Here is a 26246-nt window from a genome sequence, read left to right as displayed (position 1 = left end):
CTATGTTGAGTACAAATCAAAGGAAAGAGCACAGGACAGGGGCCCTGAACTCTGGTCTCTGCCCATCTCTGTCTTGAACATATCCTCTGACCTGTCTGTCCCCATTTGTCCAGTGGGGACCAAGCATCCTAGACTCACATCTCCAGGTTCTTGGGAGGGTCCAAAGAGACAGAGCGGTGCTTTGAAAGGTAAAGGCTGTGCCCTTGCTGAGTGATGGCAGCTCACCTGTTCAGGCCCTGGCAGTAGCCGATTGTGGGGTTCTGCCAGGAGAAGGCCAGAAGCACCCGGCGGAGCTTGTTGGGGAAGCTGGAGGTGGGACAGGTGAAGTGCTTGTTGTTGGGAAAGGTACGGTTCAGGTCCAGCTCGATCTGGCGGGCAGCAGGGTGCTCACTGGCCTGGCTCCGGCTCAGCAGCTCCTGGTAGTAGCCGGGTGTGTGTAGGTGCTGGATGCGGAGATGGACCAGCCACCTCCAGACACGTGGCCGGTGCTCGTGGGGCACTCCTGCCCGCAGCAGCTGCTTAAGCTCGGCTGAAGGCACGAGCTCACCTAGGGCAGCCCAGCGTTCCCGCAGTGGCCGCTCCACAGCCTCGAGGCTCAGCAGGTGGTGAGAGCGCACCTCCAGCGCCTGGATCTTAGCCAGCAGCTTCACATCCTCCACATCATAGTCAGGCACCCTCAGGAAGCCATATTCGTCATACTCACTGTCAAAAGAAGCCCACTAGCAAAGCCGTGCAGAGCCTTTCCCCAGAAAAGGGCAGTGGGCAGGAGGAGGTCTCTGGGCCAGCTTCCCTCTGGCTTCATGGAGAGTTAGCCATGCAGGTCAGGGCACGTTATCTCAGTTCTCCCAACTTCAGTTTGCCCCTCTCTCTAATGGGTATAGGAACCTCTGCTCTGGCTCATGAAGACCTTGTGATATCCTCTGTTGTAAGCTGCTGGGAGCCTAGATAGTGCCTGGTGCACAGTAAATGCTTAAGAGATATTCACTCATTCATTCTGTGCAAATATAAAGGACTCTCTTATTATTCCACTCAGGCTTAGGCCCAAGGAGTCCCACACTGCTAGTACAGACCCTGCTCACCATAGCCAGTAAGCTCAAGGATGGGTGGGGAACAGACAGCACCAAGGGCAAGGAAGAGCTGGGGTCCCATTCCAAATGGGCTCTCACTGACCCCCCTACATGCCTTGCACATACTATCTCAATCGATCCTAACCATCCTGCCACATAGGGGTCTTAGCCCACATCTTAAGGAGACTTGAGTATGAGGATCCAAAGCCAGGTCTGGCCCCAAATCCTGGCTTCTGCCACTGGGCCACCCAGCCTCCATGGGCCTTCAAGCACAGCCATGCTCCCTTCCTTTATATTTAACTGCTGGGTCCACTGTGTTTGGCAAGAACTGGGTTCCTCCTCCCCTCTCTGGTAAACACGTCCAGGAGGCAGCTTGGAGGAGTGGGAAACACAGGCAGGCAGCCCCCCATTTGTACCAACGTGCGGTATGCTCGTGGTAAGGGGCCACCTTCCTCAAGCCTGCATAGCACAACTGCAGATTCATGGATCTGGAGATCGGAGGTGGTTGGGGGTGGTGGTGCAGTGCTCGCACACGGTTGGCCGGGACTGGCAGCAGCAGGGCTCACCTGATGGGGCTTGGCTCCACACCATCAGAAGTCTCGCCAGCTTCCCACTGCAGTGCCTCCTGGGTGAGCTGCCTCAGCAGCTCCGCACATGCATACTTGCTGGCCTCGTCTCCCACGGCCTCCTGCAGCCTCCGCAGCCCTGCCAGGTACTTGCTTTCCACCTGGCAGTTCCTGGCTTGCAGGTAGGCGCACTGCAAGAGGGAGAGGCACAGCTGGGACAGGCCATGTGGCTGGGCCTGGGCTGCCCGCAGCTGTAGGGTAGCACTGCTTTCATCTGCCCCAACTCCCACACCTTTGTGCAAGGGCAAGGGAGATGGGCCCTGGATCCTGTAGTTTACAGCAAGGCAGAAAAGAGGGGACCAGGCCCAGGGCTAGAGCTGGTTCATAGGAAGAGAGAAGGGGTACACAGGGATAGTACAGGCTCTTGCATGGCCTAAAGTACCATCCTGGTTCAGCAACAGCTAGTTGTGTGGCCTGGGGCAAGTTACTTAACCTCTCCTGCTTTAGTTCACCCATCTGTAAAATGGGGATAATAGACAGTCTGCCTCAGGATCACGGCAAGTATCAGATGAGCTGATATGTAAAAGTGCTTCCCAGGGCACTTGAAACAGAGCAATCTCTCTGTAGGTGGTATGACCCGGCACTTGCTCAGGGGATGGGCACCACCCTTGTGCCCTCTGCTGCCACCATGTGGGCTCTTCCTGTTCCTCCAACATATTACTTCCCTCTCAATTCTCTGCCTTTACGCACTCTTTTCCCTTGCCTGGGACACTCCCCACGACATGCCTGCTGCCCTTGAACTTTTGGGTTTCTATTTATACAAGTTGGATGGTGTGCTTGGAAGGTCAGGCGACCTCCTGTTTTCCATCTTTGTGAGACAGGGACAGTAAAAGTTTGTTCATGTGTTCCCATGACTCTTGGGCCACCCTGGTTTCCATCTCATCCTGGGGTGGCAGAGAATGGGGGAACCTCAAGAGCAAGGCTGCAGTTCTGCTACACCTCTGCCCAGGTCACCATCTCCAAGCCATCCTTGCCCTGCGCTCCTACTTGTCCCCCCTTGGTCCCCTGGCTCTCAGCAGGGCTCCTCCTGAGCCCTGTCACTAACACCCTTCTCAGGGACTCCTGCTACAGACTCCAGTAACCCCACTTCCAGGCCCATGTCCTCAAGTTCACTCTCCTCCAAGCAGCCACAGCAGTCTTCTCCTCTACTCACAATCCTCCAACAATTCCCCAGTTTCCTCAGAATAAGCTCCAAACTCCTCACGTCCAGCTTCATATCTTTTCCTCCCAGCCCTGCTCCCCACGCTCAGGTCCCAGGTCTTTATTATGCTGTCTCTCTTCCTGGAAGCCTTTCTCCACTGGTTGCCAGGATATCACTAACTGTTAGGACTCGACTCAGAAGGCACCTCCTCTAGGAAGCCCTCCCAGACTTTCCTTCTACCGTGTGGGCCCCCAAGAATCCTGTGAGCCCTACTTCATCTTGATCATGTTCAACTCTCTCACTAGTCTGTTCCCTTGTTGGGGACAGGAACCGGGTTTACTGGTCTCCACACCCACAGCTGCCCAGGGCACATTACCCAGTGAATATTGCTGAGCGGATGACTCAGTCAACCAGAGCACAGGGTCTGGAAAAGAGGCTGACGCAGGCCCTGCTCAGTCCAGAAGGAGAGCAGGTAGGCGGTGAGAAAGACAGGGGTGGACAGTGCAGGACTAGAGCGTGGCCAGGACAGGGCTCCGGCCACTCACCTTCATCAGGAGGGCCTTCTCCTTCTCAGCCACCTTTCTCCAGATCTTTGTGACCTGGTGGATCTCGGAGTTCAGGAAGCGGTTCTGGGTCCGGTAGGCTTCCATGTCATCCTGGAGAAGAGAGCAGAACATTTTATGAGTTGTACCATAAACTTCTGATCTTGAAGAGTCACATCCTCAAATGAGCTGCCAATGCCTCCTTTCTTTAGGAATTTCCAATAATGGCAACAGAAAAGGAAGTCTGAAAGACACAAAATTACCATAGTCCCTTTCTCTATTCTTTTTTTTTTTTTTTAAAGACAGAGCCTCAAGCTGTCACCCTGGGTAGAGTGCAGTGGCATCACAGCTCACAGCAACCTCCAACTCAAGGGTTCAAGGGATTCTCCTGCCTCCACCTCCCAAGTAGCTGGGACTACAGGCACCTGCCACAATGCCCGACTTTTTTTTTTTGTTTGTAGCCGCCGTTGTTTGGTGGTCCTGGGCTGGATTCGAACCTGCCAGCTCAGGTGTACGTGGCTGGTGCCTTAGAAGCTTGAGCTACAGGCACTGAGCCCTTTCTCTATTCTTGACAAGATGATGTCCTCAAGAGAGTGCTAGGGCTGAGTTCAAGACTTGTTTCTGACACCCTGACTCAGGCAGGACACTGAACCACTCTGACCCTCTGTTTCCTCATCTGTAAAAGGGGTAAGTACTACAGACCCTACTGGGCATCTGTGAGAATAAATGAGATAACATGATAACACCAAGCATGGGGACCGAAACACAGCAAGTGTTCTAGAGCTTGTTTTAGAATCAACCTATTTTATCACATATTTACAATCATACTGTGGACACTTGTTTTACTCAGGGTCACTTTCTTTCCCTTTGTTTTTTTTTTTTTTTTTTTTAAGCAGAATGCTTTATTGACTTTAGGCCAGCTGGAAAGAATTTATACTTTAAGGTATTTTACCTTACTGAAAAAAAAACAAAAACGTCTAAATATAGTAGACTTTCATGTTTGCTGCTCTGGGCTGAGAGAATGCTCAGCTGTCTCCTGTAATATGTGCTTCAGTATTACAACTCATCAACAAAAGCAGCCTCCAACTCCCGGGCTTAGGTGATTCTCTTGCCTCAGCCTCCAGAGTAGCTGGGACTACAGGCGCCCACCACGACACCTGGCTATTTTTTGTTGCTGTTGCAGTTTGGCTTGTTCGTAAGTTTTCTAAATCTCCAGACCCTAAAATGTTAAGTCTATCATGGGTGTGGGGAGGGGTCTGGGGCTGGGTTTGAACCTGCCATCCTCGGTATATGGGGCTAGCGCCCTACAGTGTCACTTTCTAACTTTTCTTACATGTTTTACAGAAGTTTCCCAGTCATCTTTTTTCAGAATGGAATTCTTTTTATTTTTTATTTATTTATTTTTTAAATTTATTTTTTATTATTAAATCATAGCTGTGTACATTAATACGATCATGGGGCACCATACACTGGTTTTATAGACCATGTGACACATTTCATCACACTGGTTAACATAGCCTTCCTGGCATCTTCTTAGTTATTGTGTTAAGGCATTTATATTCTACATTTACTGAATTTCACATATATCCTTGTAAGATGCACCGCAGGTGTGATCCCACCAATCACCCTCCCTCCACCCATCCTCCCCCCTCCCTCTCCCCCTTTTCTTAGGTTATAACTGGGTTATAGCTTTCACGTGAAAGCCATAGATTAGCTTCATAGTAGGGCTGAGGACATTGGATACCTTTTCTTCCATTCTTGAGATACTTTACTAAGAAGAATATGTTCCAGCTCCATCCATGTAAACATGAAAGAGGTAAAGTCTCCATCTTTCTTTAAGGCTGCATAATATTCCATGGTGTACATATACCACAATTTATTAATCCATTCGTGGATTGATGGGCACTTGGGCTTTTCCCATGACTTAGCAATTATGAATTGGGCTGCAATAAACATTCTGGTACAAATATCTTTGTCATGATGTGATTTTTGGTCTTCTAGGTATACGCCTAGTAGAGGAATTATAGGATTGAATGGCAGATCTATTTTTAGATCTCTAAGTGTTCTCCAAACATCTTTCCAAAAGGAATGTATTACTTTGCATTCCCACCAGCAGTGCAGAAGTGTTCCCTTTTCTCCACATTCACGCCAACATCTCTGGTCTTCGGATTTTGTGATATGGGCTAATCTTACTGGAGTTAGATCATATCTCAAAGTAGTTTTGATTTACATTTCTCTGATGACTAAAGATGATGAGCATTTTTTCATATGTCTGTAGGCCGTGCGCCTGTCTTCTTCAGAGAAGTTTCTCTTCAAGTCCTTTGCCCAGCCTGCGATGGAATCACTTGTTCTTTTATTGCTTATACGTTTGAGTTCTCTGTGGATTCTGGTTATTAAACTTTTGTCGGAGACATAACCTGCAAATATCTTCTCCCATTCTGAGGGATGTTTGCTTGCTTTACTTACTGTGTTCTTGGCTGTGCAGAAGCTTTTTAGTTTGATCAGGTCCCAGTAGTGTATTTTTGAAGCTGCTTCAATTGCCCGGGGGGTCCTCCTCATAAAATACTCACCCAGACCGATTTCTTCAAGGGTTTTCCCTGCATTCTCCTCTAGTATTTTTATAGTTTCATGTCTTAAGTTTAAATCTTTAATCCAGTGAGAGTCTATTTTAGTTAACGGTGAAAGGTGTGGGTCCAGTTTCAGTCTTCTACAGGCTGCCAGCCAGTTCACCCAGCACCATTTGTTAAATAGGGAATCTTTTCCCCACTGAATGTTTTTAATTGGCTTGTCAAAGATCAAATAACGGTAAGTAGCTGGATTCATCTCTTGGTTCTCTATTCTGTTCCAGACATCTACTTCTCTGTTTTTGTGCCAGTACCATGCTGTTTTGAGCACTATCGATTTATAGTATAGTCTGAGGTGTGGTAGCGTGATTCCTCCTGCTTTGTTTTTATTTCTGAGTAATGTCTTGGCTATTTGAGGGTTTGTCTGATTCCATATAAAATGAAGTATTATTTTTTCAAGATCTTTAAAGTATGAAAGTGGAGTTTTAATAGGGATTGCATTAAAACTGCATATTGCTTTGGGTAGTATGGACATTTTAACGATGTTGATTCTTCCCAGCCATGAGCATCGTATGTTTTTTCATTTGTTAACATTTTCAGCTATTTCTTTTCTTAGAGTTTCATAATTCTCTTTATAGAGATCTTTCACGTCCTTTGTTAGATAAACTCCCAAATATTTCATCTTCTTTGGCACTACTGTGAATGGAATAGAGTCCTTAACTGTTTTTTCGGCTTCACTATTGTTGGTATATATAAAGGCTCCTGATTTATGAATGTTGATTTTGTAACCTGAGATGCTGCTGTATTCCTTGATCAATTCTAAGAGTTTTGTAGTGGAATCCCTGGTGTTTTCCAGGTCTACAATCATATCATCTGCAAAGAGCGAAAATTTGATCTCTTCTGACCCTATATGGATACCCTTGATCGCCTTTTCTTCCCTAATTGTGATGGCTAAAACTTCCATTACAATGTTAAAGAGCAGTGGAGACAATGGGCAGCCTTGTCTGGTTCCTGATCTGAGTGGAAATGATTTCAATTTAACTCCATTCAATACGATATTGGTTGTGGGTTTGCTGTAGATGGCCTCTATCAGTTTAAGAAATGTCCCTTCTATACCAATTTTCTTAAGTGTTCTGATCATGAAGGGATGCTGGATATTATCAAAAGCTTTTTCTGCATCAATTGAGAGAATCATATGGTCTTTGTTTTTTAATTTATGTGCTGAATTATACTTACAGATTTACGTATATTGAACCAGCCTTGAGACCCTGGGATAAAACTGAGTTGGTCATGATGTATAATTTGTTTGATGTGCTGCTGGATTCTGTTTGTTAGGATCTTGTTGAATATTTTTGCATCTATATTTATTAGTGATATTGGTCTAAAATTTTCTTTTCTTGTTGGGTCTTTTCCTGGTTTGGGGATCAGGGTGATGTTTGCTTCATAGAACATGTTGGGTAGTCTTCCTTCTTTTTCTACATTTTGGAACAGGTTGAGTAATATAGGTACTAATTCCGCTTTAAAGATTTGGTAGAATTCTGATGTGAAGCCATCTGGTCCTGGGCTTTTCTTTTTAGGGAGGTTTTGTATGGTTGATGCTATTTCAGAACTTGATATGGGCCTGTTCAACATTTCCACTTGATTCTGGCTAAGTCTTGGAAGGTGACGTGCTTCCAAGTATTGGTCAATTTCCTTCAGATTTTCATATTTCTGAGAATAACGTTTCTTGTAATATTTATTAAGGATTTTTTGAATTTCTGAGGAGTCTGTTGTTATTTCATCTTTGTTGTTTCTGATTGATGAGATTAGAGATTTTACTCTTTTTTTCCTGGTTAGGTTAGCCAAAGGTTTACCTATTTTATTGACCTTTTCAAATAACCAACTTTTTGATTTATTGATCTCTTGTATAATTCTTTTGTTTTCAATTTCATTTAATTCTGCTCTAATTTTGGTTATTTATTTTCTTCTACTGGTTTGGGGTTGGAATGTTCTTCCTTTTCCAGTTGCTTGAGATGTCCCATTAAGTTGTTAACTTCCTCTTTTTCTGTTCTCTTGAGGAAGGCTGGCAGTGCCATAAATTTCCCTCTTAGGACTGCCTTTGCAGTATCCAGAGGTTCTGATAATTTGTGTCTTGTTGTTTTGTTTCAAAAATTTGACAATTTCCTTCTTAATCTCATCTCTGACCCAGCTATCATTCAGCATAAGGTTATTTAACTTCCATGTTTTTGTATGAATATGGAGATTCCTGTTGTTACTGAGTTCAACTTTTATTCCATGGTGGTCCAAGAAGATGCAAAGAATAATTTCTATTCCTTTAAATTTACTGAGCTTAGACTTGTGACCTAAGATGTGATTGATTTTGGAGTATGTTCTGTGGGCTGATGAGAAGTATGTGTATTCAGTTTTGTTGGGATGAAATGTTCTGTAGATGTCTGCTAAATCCAAATGTTGGATGGTTAGGTTTAAATGTAAAATTTCTTTGCTCAGCTTCTTATTGGAGGATCTATCCAACACTGTCAAAGGAGTGTTGAAATCTCCGACTAATATGGAGCTGGAGGAAATCAAGTCGCTCAGGTCTGTTAGAGTTTCTCTTATAAATCGAGGTGCATTCTGGTTGGGTGCATAAATATTAATAATTGAAATCTCATCATATTGAGTATTACCCTTAACAAATATGAAGTGACCATTCTTGTCCGTCCTTACTTTTGTTGGTTTAAAGCCTATTGTATCTGGAAATAAAATTGCAACACCTGCTTTTTTCTGATTACCATTAGCCTGAAATACGGATGACCAACCTTTCACCCTGAGTCTATATTTATCTTTTAAGATAAGATGTGACTCTTGTATGCAGCAAATATCCAGTCAGCTAATCTGTGCCTCTTTAGAGGACAGTTTAAGCTGTTCACATTAATGGAGAATATTGATAAGTCTGGTAAAATTTTAGGTATCAAGTTTTTCCAACGTCCAGTGGACATTTTTAATCTTTTCGCCACCGTGGAAGTTGGAGTTTGATCAAAAGTTTCTGAGTGAGTTTACTTTTGTGGTAGAGGATTGGACTGGTCATTATGGAGGATAGGTCTGAGAATATCCTGAAGAGCTGGTTTGGTTATGGCAAATTTCTTCAACATATGAATGTCATGAAAGTATTTAATTTCTCCATCATAAATGAAAGTCAGTTTAGCTGGATACAGGATCCAGGGTGGAAAGTTATTTTGCTTTAGGAGATTAAAATTCGATGTCCACCCTCTTCTGGCTTGAAAAGTTTCAGCAGAGAGATCTGCAGTCATTCTAATATTCTTCCCTTTGTAGGTAATGGATTTTTTATGTCTGGCTGCAATGAGAATTTTCTCCTTCATAGTAACTTTAGTGAAGTTAATTATGATATGCCTGGGGGATGTCTTATTAGGATTGAGTCGTGCTGGGGTTCTGAAACTGTCTGCTATCTGAATTTCAGAATCTCTTGGCATGTCTCGAAAATTCTTTTTCATAATTTCCTGGAGAAGGGCCTCTGTGCCTTGCGAGGACACTTCATCACTTTCAAGGATTCCAATGAGGCAGATATTAGACTTCTTCGAATTATCCCAGAGCTCTCTGAGAGAATGATCCGTTTTTGCTCTCCATTTCTCTTCCTCTTTGAGAGTTTGGGAGCATTCAAAGGCTTTGTCTTCAATGTCAGAAATCCTTTCTTCTGCTTGCTCCACTCTGTTACTGAGGGATTCTACTGTATTTTTCAGATCTTTGAGGGCTGCAAATTCTTGCTTCAGTGCATCAAGTCTTTGGTGGTTTTGTCTTTAAATTCATTAAATTTTTGAGATAACTTTTGAATTTCTCCTTGAATTTCTAATTCCGACTTTTGAATTGCTCCCCGAATTTCTATTTTTTTTTTTTTTTGGCCGGGGCTGGGTTTGAACCCGCCACCTCTGGCATATGGGGCCAGCGCCCTACCCCTTTGAGCCACAGGCGCCACCCACTCCTCAAATTTCTAATTCCAAATTTTCCTCAATTCTATTAATCTTGTTTGCAATCCAAATTCTGAATTCAATTTCTGACATCTCGGCCAGCTGTTTATGAATGGGATCTTCAGTTACATCTGCCATACCTTTCCTTGGGGGGAGGGGTTGATCTATTCTGGTTATTCATGTTACCAGAGTTTTTCCGCTGATTCTGTCCCATGTTTGTTTTACAGCATTTGATTTTTCCCCTGGAACTTTGTTGAGTACCTGTACAGTGCTATGGCCTGAGAAACTGGAGACCTGTTTGGTGTGGTGGGGCTAAGTGGTTCTGTCTCGTTTTCAGGTGGTCTCTGTTTGACCCTAGTGAAACAGTTACTCTGGGTTGAAGTCTCAGCTGTGGAGAAATACCAGCAATTAAGTCACCGCGCCCACCACAGGCAACAATTGGAAAAGGAAAATCAAACCTTTCTACCACCACACACCCAGGGCACCACTTGAATAGTCCTCGGGTGATTGGCTCAGTTCAAAAGGTTCAAATCAATTGTCTCAGTCAGCACCTGTCTCAGGTGGGAGAGTTTAAAAGGTCTCTGGCAACTGGATTGCAGGGGTCTGGTGACAACTCAGATATGACTTGCTCTGGTGCTGCGTGGAGTCAGGAGGACCCACCCAGCAAATAGATTAGTCTGGGAAGGTTGATGCCTCCTTCCCCACCTTGCACCTCTGTCACACCCAGTCACTGATAGCCCCACAGGGCTGTGACCCAGTTGCCTCTAGTGAACAGATACTCCAGGGGTTTGCACCTGCCTGAATCACAAGGAAATCTATTTCTGCTCGGCCAGGCCGCTGCACTCTGCCTCTATTCAGCAGGGGGAGGTGAGGCCTGATAACCTTGGGTGCTTGATGGAGGCTGGGGGGTGTTCACTCAGTTCCAGCCCCGCCCCGATTGATGTTACTGACAGAACAGAACAACTTTATAGGAATTTTTGTCACTGCTAAATTCCCCTGCAGAAGAGAAGCTGTTTTGAGTTCCCAGAGCCTGCGCCTCAGGCCCTGTCTTTGCTCCTGCAGGTTTGTATTCGGTTAGCTATCAGTTCTAGCCTCCTGCCTTCATCTATAGGCTGACGATCCCCTGAGGGCTGGGTGTGTCTTAGGCTCAGTAAAGTGGTCCTCTTGTTCAGCCCCGCCCTGGGAACTTCCTGGCTCTGCATGTGCGTTTCCATCCCAGATCTGTTCTGTGGTGGTTGCCACCTGAGAAGATGCCTGGCCTCCTCTGGTTGCCCAGGAAGACAGGGGGTGTGGCTTCGGAACATCCGGGAGTGAGCCCTATTGTTGCCAAAAACAGCTGCTGCTCTGTGCCTCGGGGCACCGCCACTCCAGTGTGGTTCCCTCTCAACCGACTGTCCTCTCCTCACTCCTGTGCCGCAGAATCAGCACTGACCAGCTGCAGTCTAGGCCCTTTTGTTTGTATCCTTGGGGTCGCAGCTCACCTCAGCAGGGTTGACGTGCGTTCTTCAACCTTCTCTCTTGGTGCAGCTCTAATCCACCAGGTCACTTGCTAAATTTCTGTCCTTTAACTCTCCTTCTGGATGGGAGCCTTGTCTCCGCCCCTGAGGTCTGGAAGCTTGTCCCCCATGGAGTCCATATTCTTGGGCATTTTCTCTAGAGGTGTGGACATGGCGAGGGCTGTTGCTGGTCTGTACTGATTCTCCCCCAGTCATCTTTTTTTAATGTGTCAGGGCTATTCTATTGGGTCAATTTACAATAATTGCTTTTTTTTATTTGAGCCCTGAGTGTTTTCACTTGGTTTTTAATTACGAATAATGCTGTGATGAACATCTCTGAGGTTTCCCTTTGCAAGATAGTCTGGTGCAGGGAGTGAGTTCCCTGCTGCTGGGGCATTCAAGGAGCAGCTGGATACGCACCAGGAAAGTTCAGGCAGGGACCTAAGCCTCGAGAAGGATCAGCTGCAGCTCTCAATCTTTCTTCTGATGAGGTGGACACTACAAAGTCATGCAGTCACTTAACACACTCTCAAAGCTACGGCTAATAACTCCAGGGTATTTGCTGGCTGAAATGTAACCCTTTTCTCTCTCTGACCAATGTACTGGGCTATAGGTAAGTATAAGAGATGCTAGGGCAGGGATGACCTTGGACAGGCTCTGACTTATCTGAAAAAGAAGAACGTCACACCATGTGCACACAGTCCTGGCCCTCTGTGAGTGGATCTTCATGTAGGCCAAGATGATCTCCAAGGTCCCTCAGCCTAGAAGCTCCAATTTATGCCCAGGGTCTGCTGCCCTTCACTCACACACTGGCATGCTAGGAGGTCCTGTTCCTGGGGCTCCTGGGGCTGCAGATGAGTGGGCTAGGGTAACCTCGTTTTGTGCTCACACTCCACTGGGGTTCTCCATGGTGCCCCCCACCCTGGGGGGGCTGTGCTCCAGGGGAGCATGCTCTCTGCTCTCTCCTGGCTGGACCTAGGCAGCTGCCACTTCCTGGCCTTGTCTCCCTGCTCCTCTCCAAACATGACCCCACCCCCCACCCCCACCCCCAAGATCAAAACTCAGGCTTCCCTGACTCTCAGAAATGCTGCCCGTGCATGCCAGCTGCTCTTCTGGCAAGTTCCTGCCTGCTTTCCCCGGCACTCCCATTTCTTCATGCCTATGTGGCAGGAGCGGGAGACTAGGTAGAATCCTTACTCTGGAGGTACAAAGACCAGCCAACCTCCCGAGAACATCAGGATTTTCTAGGACCTCTTCCCACACCCATGCTAGACTTAACATTTAGGGTCTGGAGATTTAGAAAACTTACAAACTCAGAGGCTGCGAGGCTTCCTGCATCACCCCAGGACACCCCCGCACAGAGTAGGTTATCTCATTTAATCCTCCCAGCAACCCTAGAAGGAATGCCCTTTTTTCTGATTGCTCCTGGGAATACAGATGAGGTTTCAGAGGCTCTAAGGGGAAGCAACTTGCCCAAGACCATAGGGTCAATATAAGGCAGGGTGTGACTGAGCCTAGGTCTGTTTGCTTATAAAGTCCCAACCTCATGACTTCTGGCCAGACACCCTCCAAGCTCCCTCCCAGCTGGAAGCCAGCTGAATGCCAGAATGCTAGTCTGCATCCTTTGAGGGCTGTCTTTTGAAGCCTCCTGCTGAAGCACAGGGACTTGTGTGACCTCCCTACCCAGCAGGCAGTATACTAACAACACATCAAAGACACCGGCACTGCCCAGGTGCCAGCATAGCCGGGTGGTCTGGATGTAAACTCTGTCTTAACCACTGAGACCCTGGACAAGTCATCTTGCCTTTCTGTGCCTTGACTCTCATCTGGAAAAAATGAGGATGATAATAATAGCATAACCTCAAGGGGTTGTTGGGGGAGTCACTTAGCTGTAACAATATGTACAAAGGGTTTAGAAAGTGCCAAGTGCAGTGTGAAGGGCCTCTCCCTCCCTGAGCTCTCCAACAGCTTGAGAGCCCCCTTTCTCCACCTGCCCCACTCCCCGTCCTTCCCACCACTGCTGATGTGGACTCTCCCAAGTCTGGGTATTTGTGATGAGAGGCGAGAGAGCAAAGGATCTTCCATTACCTGACTTCCTCCTGGGTGCCAGGCCCATCGCCCTCACATCCATTACTTTGTTTAATTTAATCTTTACCACAGTGCTGTAGGTAGGTAAATATTAAAGGACCATATAATACTCATCTGACAGATGAGAAACAAGCCAGGAGGAGGTAAGTTCCCCTCAGTCCTGGAATCGAGGCTGGACTGAAAGGAAGCCAGGAACCAGGTGTGCTCTGCCCAGAGCCAGGTGTGCTCAAGAAACGCCGCTGAGCAGCAGAGCTGGACTCCAGCGCCAGAGACAGCCCCACCACCTCGGCTCCTGACTCCTTGTTACTTACTATCCCAGGCCTAGAAGTTGCTCTCAAGCATTTCCAAGGCTTTGGAAAGAAGGCTTTTGTTACATAAGGTGCCCCACTTCCAGCCCCAGGGAAGGCACAGGTGAGCCAGACAGGGAGGCAGCGGTGAGCACTCCCTCGCCATTCAGCTCGTTGTCCTACCTTGGTGCTCGTCTTGGCTCAGAACTGTAGGGAAGAAAAAGAGAAACCTCAGAAAAGGGAAAAGTCACCCGATAGTCACCAGTGGAGCAAAAAGGGAAAACACAGCAAAGAAGGGGGACAGGAGAGAGGAGAGCCTGCCTGCCTTTGTGGGGATCAGGAACCTAGAATTCTCCAGGACATGCCCGTGGACGAGGCCCTGTGCTCCAGGGTGGAAGGCAGGGGCCTGGCACAGAGGCCGGGCCCTAGATGCAGCCTGTCGCCCATGCCGCCCGACCCTGGACCAGGCCTTCCCCTCTCCCCACTCCACTGTCCCTGACACAAAGTGTCAGGGCCAACTAGATTTCTAAGTCTTCCAGCTCTGATATTCAAGAGGTCAGTGATACTATTTCCAAAATGACATTCTCAATAACAAGGGGCCATTTCCCTAAAGTTGGGGGTCCTCAATCATAGGGCAAGCAAGAAATGTGAACACTCTTCTCTCCAAAGTTAAAGACAATGAATATTTGATGGGTCTTCTAAAAGCTAGAAAATAAAGAACACCAAGTACATGCAACTCATAAGCACAAAACACTGGGCCTCTGAGGATCACTGGAAATGTACATTTGGTTAATGTGAGTCCATCCAAAATAAATTGAACAAATGGGTCACTTGCAAAATAAATTGCAGAACACGTTAATTTAGGGCCACACTCAGTCCACGATTACAATCAACTCTCTGGGCAGCCTGGAGCCACCCCGCTGATCTATTTCTCTGACCTCTGTGCTGCTCTATTGTGTCCTGAGTAGTGGGTTCCAGCGGGAGGGATGGGCGGAGATAAGAGGAAGGCTGTCAGTAGCGGGAGGACAAGGGGGTGCAATCTGATGAAGCAGTGCTCACCTGTCAGTATGGAGGACTCTAACAATACCCACTGCATCTGAGTCTGAAAGGTTTTTGTTTAGAATCTCTGATTTCACACTAAATAAGGTAAAACGTTCAGGGACTGGTTATGTCATTTTTCAGTCTTTGCTGACACAAAAAGAAGGGAATCTGGATTTCGTGTTCTCTTCCTTTATCTTTCTAACAACCCCATGAAGGAGGAGGGGTTGGGCCATTTCATACAGAGGTGAGATCACTTGCCCATATAGCTAGTAAGAGGCAGAGCCAGGATTCAAACACAGGTCTGTCTGAAAGTAAGGCATGGTCAATGTCCACTGGGCAATGTTGCCTCCTGAGAGTCTTTCTCTCTAAAGTGTCCTGATTACTTTTTTCTTTTCTCCCCCCGCTCCCTTTGGTACAGAGGCATGGGAGTCCCCAAAGTTCTATTTATGCATGGACAGTCACTTAAGGCTGGGGATTTGCCCTGATCAATGCGCTGTTGGCAGTCTTATTGTACAAGCATCACAGAGTAGATTCACACAGACCGAGGCAGTGCAGCCCACCACACACCTAGGTTAGATGGCAGTGTAGATAACTGTAGCACAGTGGCATTTGTGTATCTAAATGTATCTAAACATAAAAAAGGTCATGTCTGTGCTATGATGTCACAACGCCACATTATCACTAGGTGATGGGCATTTTTTAGCTCCTTTATAATTGTATAAGACTATAGTCACTGGCTAAAATGTCATTATGTGGCACATAACTGCACATGTGTGGCTCTTAGTGGCAGGGGGTGGGGCAGGACTGTCCTGGTTACTGGCTCCTTTAGGGACAGCGGGAGCAGTGAGCACCCTCCCCAACTTCGAGCTTCTAGGTGGTACAGCTCCGGCCACTACCATCCAGAGAGGAGGTTGCAGCCCATGGATCAACACCTCAAATAAAGCTCCTGCCCCTGTGGTGCCACTGGTCCCTGTGGGATGTGGCAGCCTGGGGACAGACAGGGACAGTGAAGGGAAAGGAAGGGGAGGGACAGGGAAGGGGAAGGAAGGGGGAGGCCGAGATGATGGCAGCAGCTAGCGGAGGCAGCAGAGCTAGCAGACAGGTCAGTGGACATGAGCTCCCATCCAACTCCAGCTCCTCGCCTCTTCAGCACAGGACCCTGAGCAAGATCTTAACCTTTCCCAGCCTTGGCATTCACATCTATAAAGTGCAAGTGACTGCCTCCTGGGCCTGGTGTGAGGACTAGAGACGATGCAAGCACCAGGACAACGCCTGGCACACAGCAAACATTCTGTAAATTCTCTAAAAATGGGAGCAGCAATTATTGCCACTGTCATGAGCAAGCCACAGCCAGCTGCAGAGCACCTGCACTGTGTGGACGACTGCTGGGGGAGGGCTTCCCTGGCACCTTGGGACTCCTGAAAGCATCAGGATGGCACTAAAGAAGGCTGACCAGGCCAGGCCCCAGACTCAGCTGGTCTTGGGCTCTTTCAATCTCATATGTGATAATCTAGAGACACCTTTACTTTTCAGTGGCCCATGACATTGAGGTTGAACTGCACTAGGCCTTCTAGTGAGGAAAGTGATGAAGCACAGAACAATATTTCCAACATCGAATTCCAGGATGCAGGGTCATCTGCCCCCATCTAGGAAACCTCGGGGTTGAGAGCATGCCCTCCTGAGGGCCCAGGGAGAGGAGTGGCGCCAGCCCCTGGAGGGGGCCCTACCTTCAGGTGCTCTATAGTCTCCTGCTGGCTCACGGGGTCCCTGTCAGCAGCATCAGGGGGGTGCATGAAGTCCCGGGTGACCTTCTCAGAGAGCTGGCAGATGACCTGCTGCTTGGCCTGGTTCTTGTCCATGAGCAGCTGTGCGTGCTGCTGCAGCTCGTGCACCTGCTGCTCGCGCAGGCTCAGCTCCCGGGCCAGGCACTCGCGTTCCTGCTCCAGCGCCTCTACCCGCCTGCCCAGCTCTGCGATCTGCCGCACTTTGTGTCGCACTAGCTCCAGGCGGTCCTTGTCCTCAGCTGCTGCCAGGTATGCGCTGGACGCCCTCTTCTCCTGTTGGGCAGCCTCCAGCGCCTTATGCAGGACCCTCACCAGCTCCTGGGCAGGGACAGGGAAGCATCTTGTGAGCTTGGGCATCACCAGCTCTTCTAACCACCCAGATGGGTGCCCAGCAGCACTGGGGCATTGCATCCTACTATCCACTTTTGCCTTCTCTGTTCGAGACAGTGTTAGCTGGGCATGTGGTTCCCCAGCTCAAAATTCCATTTCCCAGTCAAGTCACAGCTAGGTGCGGCCAAGTGACTATCATACTTAAATGAGAAATGAAAAGTGATGGAGAAGCTTTAGAAACACTGGGCACAGTCTCCTCTGGTCTAGTTTCCTTTCCTTTTGGCTGGGAACTGGCAAGAACAAGAAAGAGTAGCCTTTGTGGCCCCACAAGTGGATGCTAGATGTTCAGGAAGGGAGTTGTCCTATCAGCTCAGTGCCATTTACCTACCTCTGGACTCTTTAATGTGAAAAAAACAAATTTTCACTTGTTTTACACCACACTACTTGGAGACTTCCTTGTTACTGCAGCCAAGCCCATACCAGGACAGATACACTCTGTTTCAGGGATGAATAATCTGAGGTCCAGCAGAACAGTGGTATTCAATCCTAGTTATCCAGACCAAAGCCTGTGCTCGCAAAGTAACGACCATCAGGGTGGCAGCTATGTGGCATTGTTTTTCCCTCTCATCCCTGTGGCAGACATTACTACTGAACCACCATACTCCCTGCGAAGTCCTCTCAATACGGCATCTAAAGAGTCATTACCAACCATGCTGAGGTAGCCTTAGAGGGAGAATATTATATACTGGCAATCTTCACGAGAAGCCCGCTGAGAGCCGGGCTTTCTCTCAACCTACCTTTCTGAGCCCCCTCAGCTCACCAAATGATGCCTGTCAGGCTGCTGGAAGGAAGTGCCAGAGAGTTCAGAAACAAGACTTGGGATTGTCATGGAAATTCAAGGTCTCCATAGCGCCCTGTGCCTTTAAGCCTCTAATCTCCCCAGGACTCAGGCCTGTCTTGTCCCAAAGCAGGGATGAGAATTTATTCAGGGACAGGATGATAATATCAGTAGCCAGGCGCATGTGAACCTCACACCAGGTAGCTAGTGTTTTAGGTCACCTTGCCCTACACTGTGCCAGGTTGATTTGGGAAAATATGGTTTCTGAGAGACATGTCAACTATACCATGCCCAACTATTTTAAGTGAGTAGATTGGCTGGGTGGGGCAGCCAGAACAATTCCATTTTGGAGAAGAACTGCCAAAAATCATGACTTTATTTGAGAAGCTAATGACAAGACCACAATGGCATATACATTCTGAAACCTAGGGACCAGTGATTATCTCCTTTCTGGTTCTCATTCCACCCACGCACCCACCCATCCATCCAAACTTTGTCAAGCACCCACTCAGTGCCAGGTCCTTGCCAGGTATTAGGGTCCAGAGAGGGGACTGGTCGCCATTCCCACCTCCAAAGACTACAAGGATTGGGGATAGCAAAGATGACCCACCACAATGGAATGATTTACCCCGAGAGGGGAGCAAGGGTGTTTTGTGGTGGCCCAGCGTTGTGGGCACTGACTTCTGCCTGAGGTGTGGGTTGGGGAAGACCAGTATACCCTGCAGAAAGGCAGAGCAGTTCAAACTAAGCCATGAAGAGGAGAAGGGCCAGAGATGGTTGAGCGGCCGGTGGGAGTGAAGGTGGGAAAGGCCTGCCTAAAGCAGCAGCCCCAGCAAAGACCAAGAGGAAGGAAAGAGCTAGTGTGGAGCTGTTGGAGCCCTGGCGTGTGACAGGCAGCTGGGATGGGGACAGGACAGTGAGAGTAAAGCAAAGGAAAATGACTGGAATGTTTGGAACGAAGAAGTGAGAGTCTCAGGGCTCAGCTGAAAGAGATTAACATTCCTGTGGCTCCAGGCCTAGACCGTTTTCTGTTCAACCGAGATTTGGAGATTACCTTAGGTAACTGCTTGGGGAAATAACCAATAGACACCACGGTTCAGACTTGTGCTAGGAGCAGAACTGAGTGGGCGATGTTCCCTCAACTTTGGGAGAGCTGGCTCTACAGCTCATTTCATTACCTCTAGCTTTCTCCTCCTTCCCCCATCTGGCTCTCAAAATTCAAGACCAAGACACCAGCCCAAGTTCACAAAGACAAATACTGTGTGATTCCACTTATATGAGGCACTTAGAGGATTCACAGAAACAGAGAGAATGGTGGGTGCTGCTAGGGGATGGGAGAGGGAAATGGGGCATTCTTGTTTAATTTGGGTGCAGAGTTTCAGTTTGTAAAATGAAAAAGTTCAGGAGATCTGTTGCACAGCAATGTGAAAAAAATATAACACTACTGAACCGCATAGTTATAAAATGGTCAATTTTATGTTTTTTTAACCACAATTAAAAACAAAATTGAAAAGGTGCCAAAAATGATAGTCATCAAATATTCTTACATTTTTAAAAAATCAAAATTAATGCCAAAAACCTCCCTTAATAAACAACGTTTCTAATTGTAAAATATTCATGCTTCTTATAAAACTTTCTGCTTACACAAAGAAATGTAAGACCACCACTTAGAACCAACATTAACCACCAATATATTCTTAGAGACTTTTAAAATGCATATAACTTGCTTGGAAGAATTGCAAAAAGCAGGGAAAGAAATTAAAGAATGAAAATAAAATAAAGTGCATATAACACAGATACACACTGATTCCATTAGCACGGTCTCCAAAAATTCTCACCTTTAAAAAAAATATGTTGACATGTTTGTTAGGATTCTGATGGGTGGATATTAGCAGAAGGCCAAGGAGAGCAGAATTAGAGATTACAGATGGGTGGCCTTTTTCTGTAATTGTTGTCTAACTGGCTAAAGGTATAACATGCCAGGCTTATTATGCCCATGGTACTAGAAGCTGGCTACCTTCCAGAAACATATAGAAACACCATATAGAAACATTAAAAACAAAAAGGAAAGTAAAAGCACCAAGTTGTTGAGACCACTTTTGTGCTTATGATCTGTTATTGAATCTGTCTATTTAAGTTAATGTCAAGCCACACTGTCACTCCGTGTGTAGATATGCCACAATTCCCTTAATCTCAAGCCCCCAAGGATGGACATCTAGGTTGTTTCCAACTTCCACATTTAGAAGCAATGCCTTAGGACCAATTCTTAAAAATAAGAGCTGACCAAGGGATATTTTAATACTTCTGAATCAAATTGTTGTTTGGCTCGTCTTAGATTTTGATACCTGGTTATAAAGTATTGTTTTATTTAAAAATTTAAAAGCCAACAAATCATCTTTTAAAAAATAATCCTTTATCATTTTTAAGCACTTTAATGACTAACTAAAATCAAAGTCAGTAGGTCTAATGGGGGTCAGGCAGAAGAGCTCTGGCTTTGGAGTCACGCAGGCCTCAGTTCTGGATCTGCAGGGGTGTATCTAAGAGGGTGGCCTCAGGCTGGCCACTTCACTGAACCTCACATTTCTCATAATTACAGTGGAGATAAAAACCCCTACTCCACACAGAGAAAAGTGTGCCAAGAGTCCTTCCCCAAACTGAAAGGGTCAAGGTTCTCCTCAACCCTCCCTCCACAGTGTCAGGCCCAGGGCTGGGGACATGAGCTTGTAAGTCTCTGGCTGGTATTCTAAGGAAGTAAAAGGCACAAGTTGCCCCCACCAAGATTCCTAAACAAATTACTTGCCTTTCCCTGGTAATCCCGATTGTACTAAGGAAGCCCCAGAGGGCTCTAGGCAGCGTCCTGGAGGGGATCATCATTCCCAGCAGCCAACAGATGGCCACCATCACCACAGATGATAGCCTTCCATCTGTCAGAGCAGACGGTATTCAGGCTGGGTGCTGCTCTGCCAGCTCTGAGAGTCTGAGTCACCCGGCCAATCAGCCATCTGGTGTTCTCTTTTGGGGTCCAAATCTCCTGTGGGGCTAGTGCTGCAGGTGCCTGGAGAGATGATGCCTAATGGGTATCAGGGTTGTCCTGTTGTTTCTATGATAGCAGGGAGGCACAGGGAGTGCATTCATTTTTCCCTAAAAATCAGTTCTGGTGCTTGTGTCTGCTGCTGGGCCTCACCATTTACAGAGGACAGGAAACAGAAAAGGAGAGCAGGGCCCCAGTCCTGGGTTTTCTAGCTATGTGACCATGGGCAGGCTCCTCCTCAAGCCCTGGCTCAGGCCCTGGGAGACCCTGGGAATGCAGCTCTCAGAACCTCAGTTTTTCCTCAGGAAATGGGGGTGGTAACTGTTGTAAGGACTAGAGAGAATGCGCAGAAAGCCTCGGCACAGTGCTGGGGCCGCACAATCCTTGCAGTTGCCATTCTCTCATCTTCCCTTCCACGCTAGATGGCGAGGTCCTTCAGGACAGATTTAGCCCCAGTGTGTTCTTAAGAGTATCTAACAGCATTTGAGACACAAATTCTTTAAGTGTCACTAAAGCCATCAGCATGGAATTCCCATGTCCTTCTGAAGCTTGAGGTAGTAAGAAGGTGCCTTCCCACTAAAGAAACACAGGGGGGTGTCCTATAGATGTCACCCCTGGGAGTCCAGGGGACCATTCTCCCTGTGATGAACTAGGCTCTGAGGGCCTCAGATGCACAGTGGCTTTCCAAGCAGCATTTGTGAGCCTGGGGCACCAGTGGGAACACAGAGATTATCCTGGCTCTCTATGTCCCATCTCTAGGCCAAGACTCAGTTTCCTTTCCTCCTTTTCTTCTTTCGTTCTGGTATCTGGGCTATAAGTGAAAGCTTAGAGTTAGGGGGCTAAGCCCCCCGCCCCTTCCTAAGACAGAATATAGATCTGAGCTCCCCATCACTGCTATGGCCCCATGAGTACAGTTCCTGGAGGTGCAGACGGGCGTCCCTCAGTGCAGTGCCCCACTCCTCATAGGGAGGGAAGGGAAGAACATGGAAGGTGGGAATGCCACAGTAACGGCCGTGTCACTACAGCCTGCACCTGGTAGGCAGCTGCTGGGTGCCAGGCCCTGGGCTTTATGAATCTGAACATAGGCCCCTCCCACCAAACATGGCTATAACTCCATGTGTAGAAGAAGAAACTGAGGCTTAGAGAGGTTAAGAAACTTGCTTAGGGCCAGAATTTGGGCCTGTGCTCTGAGTCACCCTGAAGATTGAAGTGGATTTACAAGTGGGTCAGAGCATGCAAATCCACTCATACTGCAAGTCAATGGCTAAACTGTAAGACTTGTTATCCTAAGGAGTATTTGTCCCAGAACATAGAATAGAGATATGCTTTAAAGTTATCTGAAAAAAAGTCCAGATTCTTATAATGCTTGCACAACTTTCTCCTGACATTTTCGCTCTACCTGTATGGGAGCTGCCAACAGCCTTGGTGACTCTTATTGATCTCCAAGAGTGTTACCTTCATTTGTTGAAGAATGGTGAGTCCTCCAGCACCAGGGGCAAACCTAAATTAAGTCTAGGACTCCCAGGAGATTTCTACATTTGACAATTCCTAATACCTCAAAAAGAAAAGCTGAGTCCAGGGATGCTGCTCTTATATTCTAGAAAGAATGGAAGATGAGGCAAAAGGAGTGGTTGGTGTTTATATTGAGTATTTCTTTTTCTCTTTCTTTCTTTTTTTTTTTTTTTTGAGATAGAATCTCACTTTCTTGCCCAGGTAGAATGCCCTAGCATCAGAGCTCACAGCAACCTCAAACTCTTGGGCTCAAGCCATCCTATTGCCTCAGCCTTCTAAGTATCTAGAACTATAGGCACCCGCCACAATGCCTGGCTATTTTTAGAGTTAGGGTTTTACTCTTGCTCAGGCTAGTCTCAAATTCTTGGGCTCAAGCAATCTATGTGCCTCAGCCTTCCAGAATGCTAGGATTATAGACGGGAGCCACTGCACCAGCCCAGGATTTCTTTTCCTTTCTAGGTTTGGGTTTGAGTTTTGAACAATACTAGTCCAGGGGTCAAGTAGCTGCTCTGGCTCAGTCAACCCCCTCTCAGCTCTCAGGAACATCCAGCAGCTTCACCATAGGAACACTAAGATGCCAGGACGAAAAGATGGCTGGGATGCTGAGTGGCATGGCAGGGACTTCACAAGTAATTACATGTTGGACCATCGATTTGCTTAATGCCTGACTCTGCCATGAAAGGTGACTCTAGTAAGGGCATGGCCTGTGCCTTTTGCTGCCTGTTCTTCTCAGCACAGAACATAAAAGCCCTTTATAAAGACTTGGGCTTGGCACGCTCATGCCTGTAATCCCAGGGCTTTGGCAGGCTGAGGTGGGAGGATGGTTTGAGCCCAGGGGTTTGAGCTGCAGTGAGCTACGATCTCACCACTATGCTCCACCCTGGGTGACAGAGTGAGACTCTATCTCTAAAAATAAATTAAATAAATAAATACCTGGTGAATAAACACATGAATTGAGAACATATGAGTGAATGGCGCCCCTCCTTTGGGAACTCTAATCACCAGATGCTTCATTTAACACAACCCCTGACCTGCCAGGTACAAAGCCTCTGCTGCTCTCCCTGAGACCGGTCCATGCTTCGGGGCAAGAAAGACAGAGGAAGGGCAAAACTAGGCAAGAAGAGCATGGTTCTGGGCTGTCTTTTTCAGAAATAGAGCAGAAAGGAAAGGAAATGTACGATAAGGAGGATATTCAGAAGTAAACAGAGTACACGCCCCCCTCCCCAGCCTATATTCTCTGGTGCTAGGGCCAGGAAGCAAAGCAGAAAAGGACTCTAAGTAGCCAAAGTGTGAACACAGAGGAAAAGGAGCCTGGGCTGGCCACCCTGGGCTGAGGCACCCTCAGGCCCCACCCTTGGGATCTATGGTAACCACTGTATGCACATAAGCGCTTTTATTATGCAAGCTGCAGCCCCTGGCATCCCAGCCTTGTGACCTCCATTCCTGCCTGTGACACTCACTAGTTTGAGAGGTAGATCCTCACTCCTTTGAATGATTTTAATGTCTGTGTGTGAGATTTGTTGTCTATAATGATCATGTAGCTTTTTCTTTTTGTAATTCCAGGAATTAACTGTCACTTAAATCTTCCTCCTTGTCATTGTTCTGTGTTGGTCCTGACTCATCCCTGGGGCCACACAGACACTGACTGTTTTCTTCATCCTGTGACGGTCCTTCAGATATCTGTACCCAGCTATCAGGTGCCAGGTCAAAGATCTCCCAGTTCTGTCAGCGTGGCCCTTCCTGTGACCCTACCTTCAGCTCACCCCCTCCAAATACTGTCCTTCTTTGGGTATGGGGTGAGACCAAGGTCCTGGAGATGTTGGACCTCCAGGAAAATCCAAGAGACAATTACTAAGTAGGTCTCCAAAGACATCTGCCCTTTGTGGCCTTGTGTCACCTAGTTTGAGTGACAGCAGCTTCTTGAGTTTGATCTTTAAAGAGTGCTGGTGACTAGGAGGGAGAGGCCCCCTATCTAGCTTGTCCGAAAGGCTCCAGATCTGGAGGGGTCTGTAGGAGCCTGCAGCTTCCCCAGGGCCAGAGCTCACCTTCTGAGATTTTAACTCCTTGGTGAGTATCAGAACCTGTTGCTCCAAGGCCACCACTTTCTCCTGGGCAGTTCGGTTCCTTGTGAGTCCTTCGGAAAAGAGCGGGAAGGTGCTGTTCTGGCGCTTGGCTTTCTGAATGAGATTGGTGGTCAGAGAGGACTTGGGTACGGGCTTTGGAGAATCTGCTGGCTCTCTCACTGCTCAAGAGGAGAAACACAGAGGTTATGACTGACGACGTAGGTACTTCTTAAACTTGAGCTTGCTCCAGAAGCACCTGGAGGGCTTGCTAAACTGCAGATTGTTGGGCCCTACTTTCAGAGCTTTTGATTCAATAGGTCTGGGACTCAACAATATGCATTTCTAAAAATCTCCTAGGTGATGCTGACATACAGCTTGTCCAGGGGTCAGGCTTTGAGGACCACAGGACTAAACAAACATTGACACAGTGCTGGCCGAGTCATTTAATCCATCTGCTAAAGTGTCCTTGGGCTCTCTTTCCCTCAGATCCCAAGCTGCATGGGTCTAGCTCATACTACCATGCTGGTGTTTGCCAACTGGCTTCCTCCTTAGGCACAAGCCCTGGAAGGATGTCTTGTTTCTTATGGCAAGATCCCATCTCTACCCGCTGGGAGATTTTCAAAGCACATAGATCTGTCTGTTGGAAGAAACACAGAATGAATATCTGTACTCTGCATTCTGGCTCCAGAAAGCAGCACAAACTCTTACACTTGATTCTCTCTCTTTTTTTTTTATACTTGATTCTTATTCCAAGATTAGTAAGCAGACATTTTCCAGTTGATTGCCTCAAGGATACACAGTCCTTTTATTTCTTCTACAGTAAGGGTCAGCAACCTATGGTGCAAAGGTGAAATCCAGCCCATGGCTTGCTATTGTAAAGTTTTATTAGAACACTGACGTGCCCATTTGTTCATATGCTGCCTATGGCTGGCTTCACTCTTCAAAGGCAAAGCTGAGTGACCCTGTGGCCCACAAAGCTTCAAGTATTTCCTATCTAACTCTTTACAGAAAAGTTTTGCTGACCACTGTTTTCAAGACACTAAATTTTATTCTTAAACAAAATCTAACATCAGAGAATCACTACTCTGGGCTGCCTTGTCCTGCCCTGATCTGAGCCTGTGAGATAGAGCTCACCATCAGCCTGCATCAAAGGACAGTTAGTGGCCTGATTAGTAGTCAAGGGACCCGAGAAACATGTTCACATGGGACATACACCTCATGGCTGTTATGAGGCCCTAGCAGGAGAAATCCTTTCATCCCAGTGCCAGAAAAGCTTTGCTTCTAAGAAAATATATATTTTTTCATATGTATGCTGGAAATAATCTAGCCACTTGCATTTTCCTCTTTGCCTTGGCTGCTGAGAAGCTCAGAGTTACATTTGCTACCTATGTGCAGATACTCTGTAGGGTCTTACCTTGTTTTATCTAAATCTCCTAACCCAATGACTCATTTATTTTTCCGCTAACATGTATTTCAGTAAACTATCACCAATCCTTTTGGGACTAAGATGTTAAAAGTGTTTTAAAAAGAAGGATGTGCTGGCTCGGCAGCCATAGCACAGTGGTCACAGTGCCAGCCACATACACTCAAGCTGGTGAGTTTGAACCCCAGCCCGGGCAGCTAAACAACAATGACAACTACAACAAAAAAATAGCTGGGCATTGTGGCAGGCGCCTGTAGTCCCAGCTACTTGGGAGGCTGAGGCAAGAGAATCGCTTAAGCCTAAGAGATTGAGGTTGCTGTGAGCTGTGACGCCACAGCACTCTACTGAGGGTGACATAGTGAGACTCTGTCTCAAAAAAAAAGAAGGATGTGCAATGGGACCCCAGTGGTTGGGATGAATGACTTAGCAGGAGACCAGGCCAAGGGCTGTCCAA

The 26246-nt window shown here is 47.1% G+C and overlaps 1 protein-coding gene across 2 annotated transcripts in view; it reads right to left on the bottom strand.

The window, feature by feature from the left end:
* The window catches only part of TBC1D2 (TBC1 domain family member 2), a 62686-nt gene that overhangs the window by 11446 nt on the left and 24994 nt on the right, over window positions 1-26246 (bottom strand). For both annotated transcript variants that reach the window (XM_053567930.1, XM_053567937.1), the window contains 5 exons: window positions 24352-24548; window positions 16539-16913; window positions 3380-3490; window positions 1634-1824; window positions 226-702 (listed from right to left, as the gene is read on the bottom strand). In XM_053567930.1, coding sequence (XP_053423905.1) covers window positions 226-702; window positions 1634-1824; window positions 3380-3490; window positions 16539-16913; window positions 24352-24548 — 1351 coding nt within the window. The remainder of the gene's footprint in view (window positions 1-225; window positions 703-1633; window positions 1825-3379; window positions 3491-16538; window positions 16914-24351; window positions 24549-26246) is intronic.

Source organism: Nycticebus coucang, chromosome 2, assembly GCF_027406575.1.
Source record: "Nycticebus coucang isolate mNycCou1 chromosome 2, mNycCou1.pri, whole genome shotgun sequence".
Lineage (NCBI taxonomy): Eukaryota > Metazoa > Chordata > Mammalia > Primates > Lorisidae > Nycticebus > Nycticebus coucang.
This window is presented reverse-complemented; position numbering and strand designations above follow the sequence as displayed.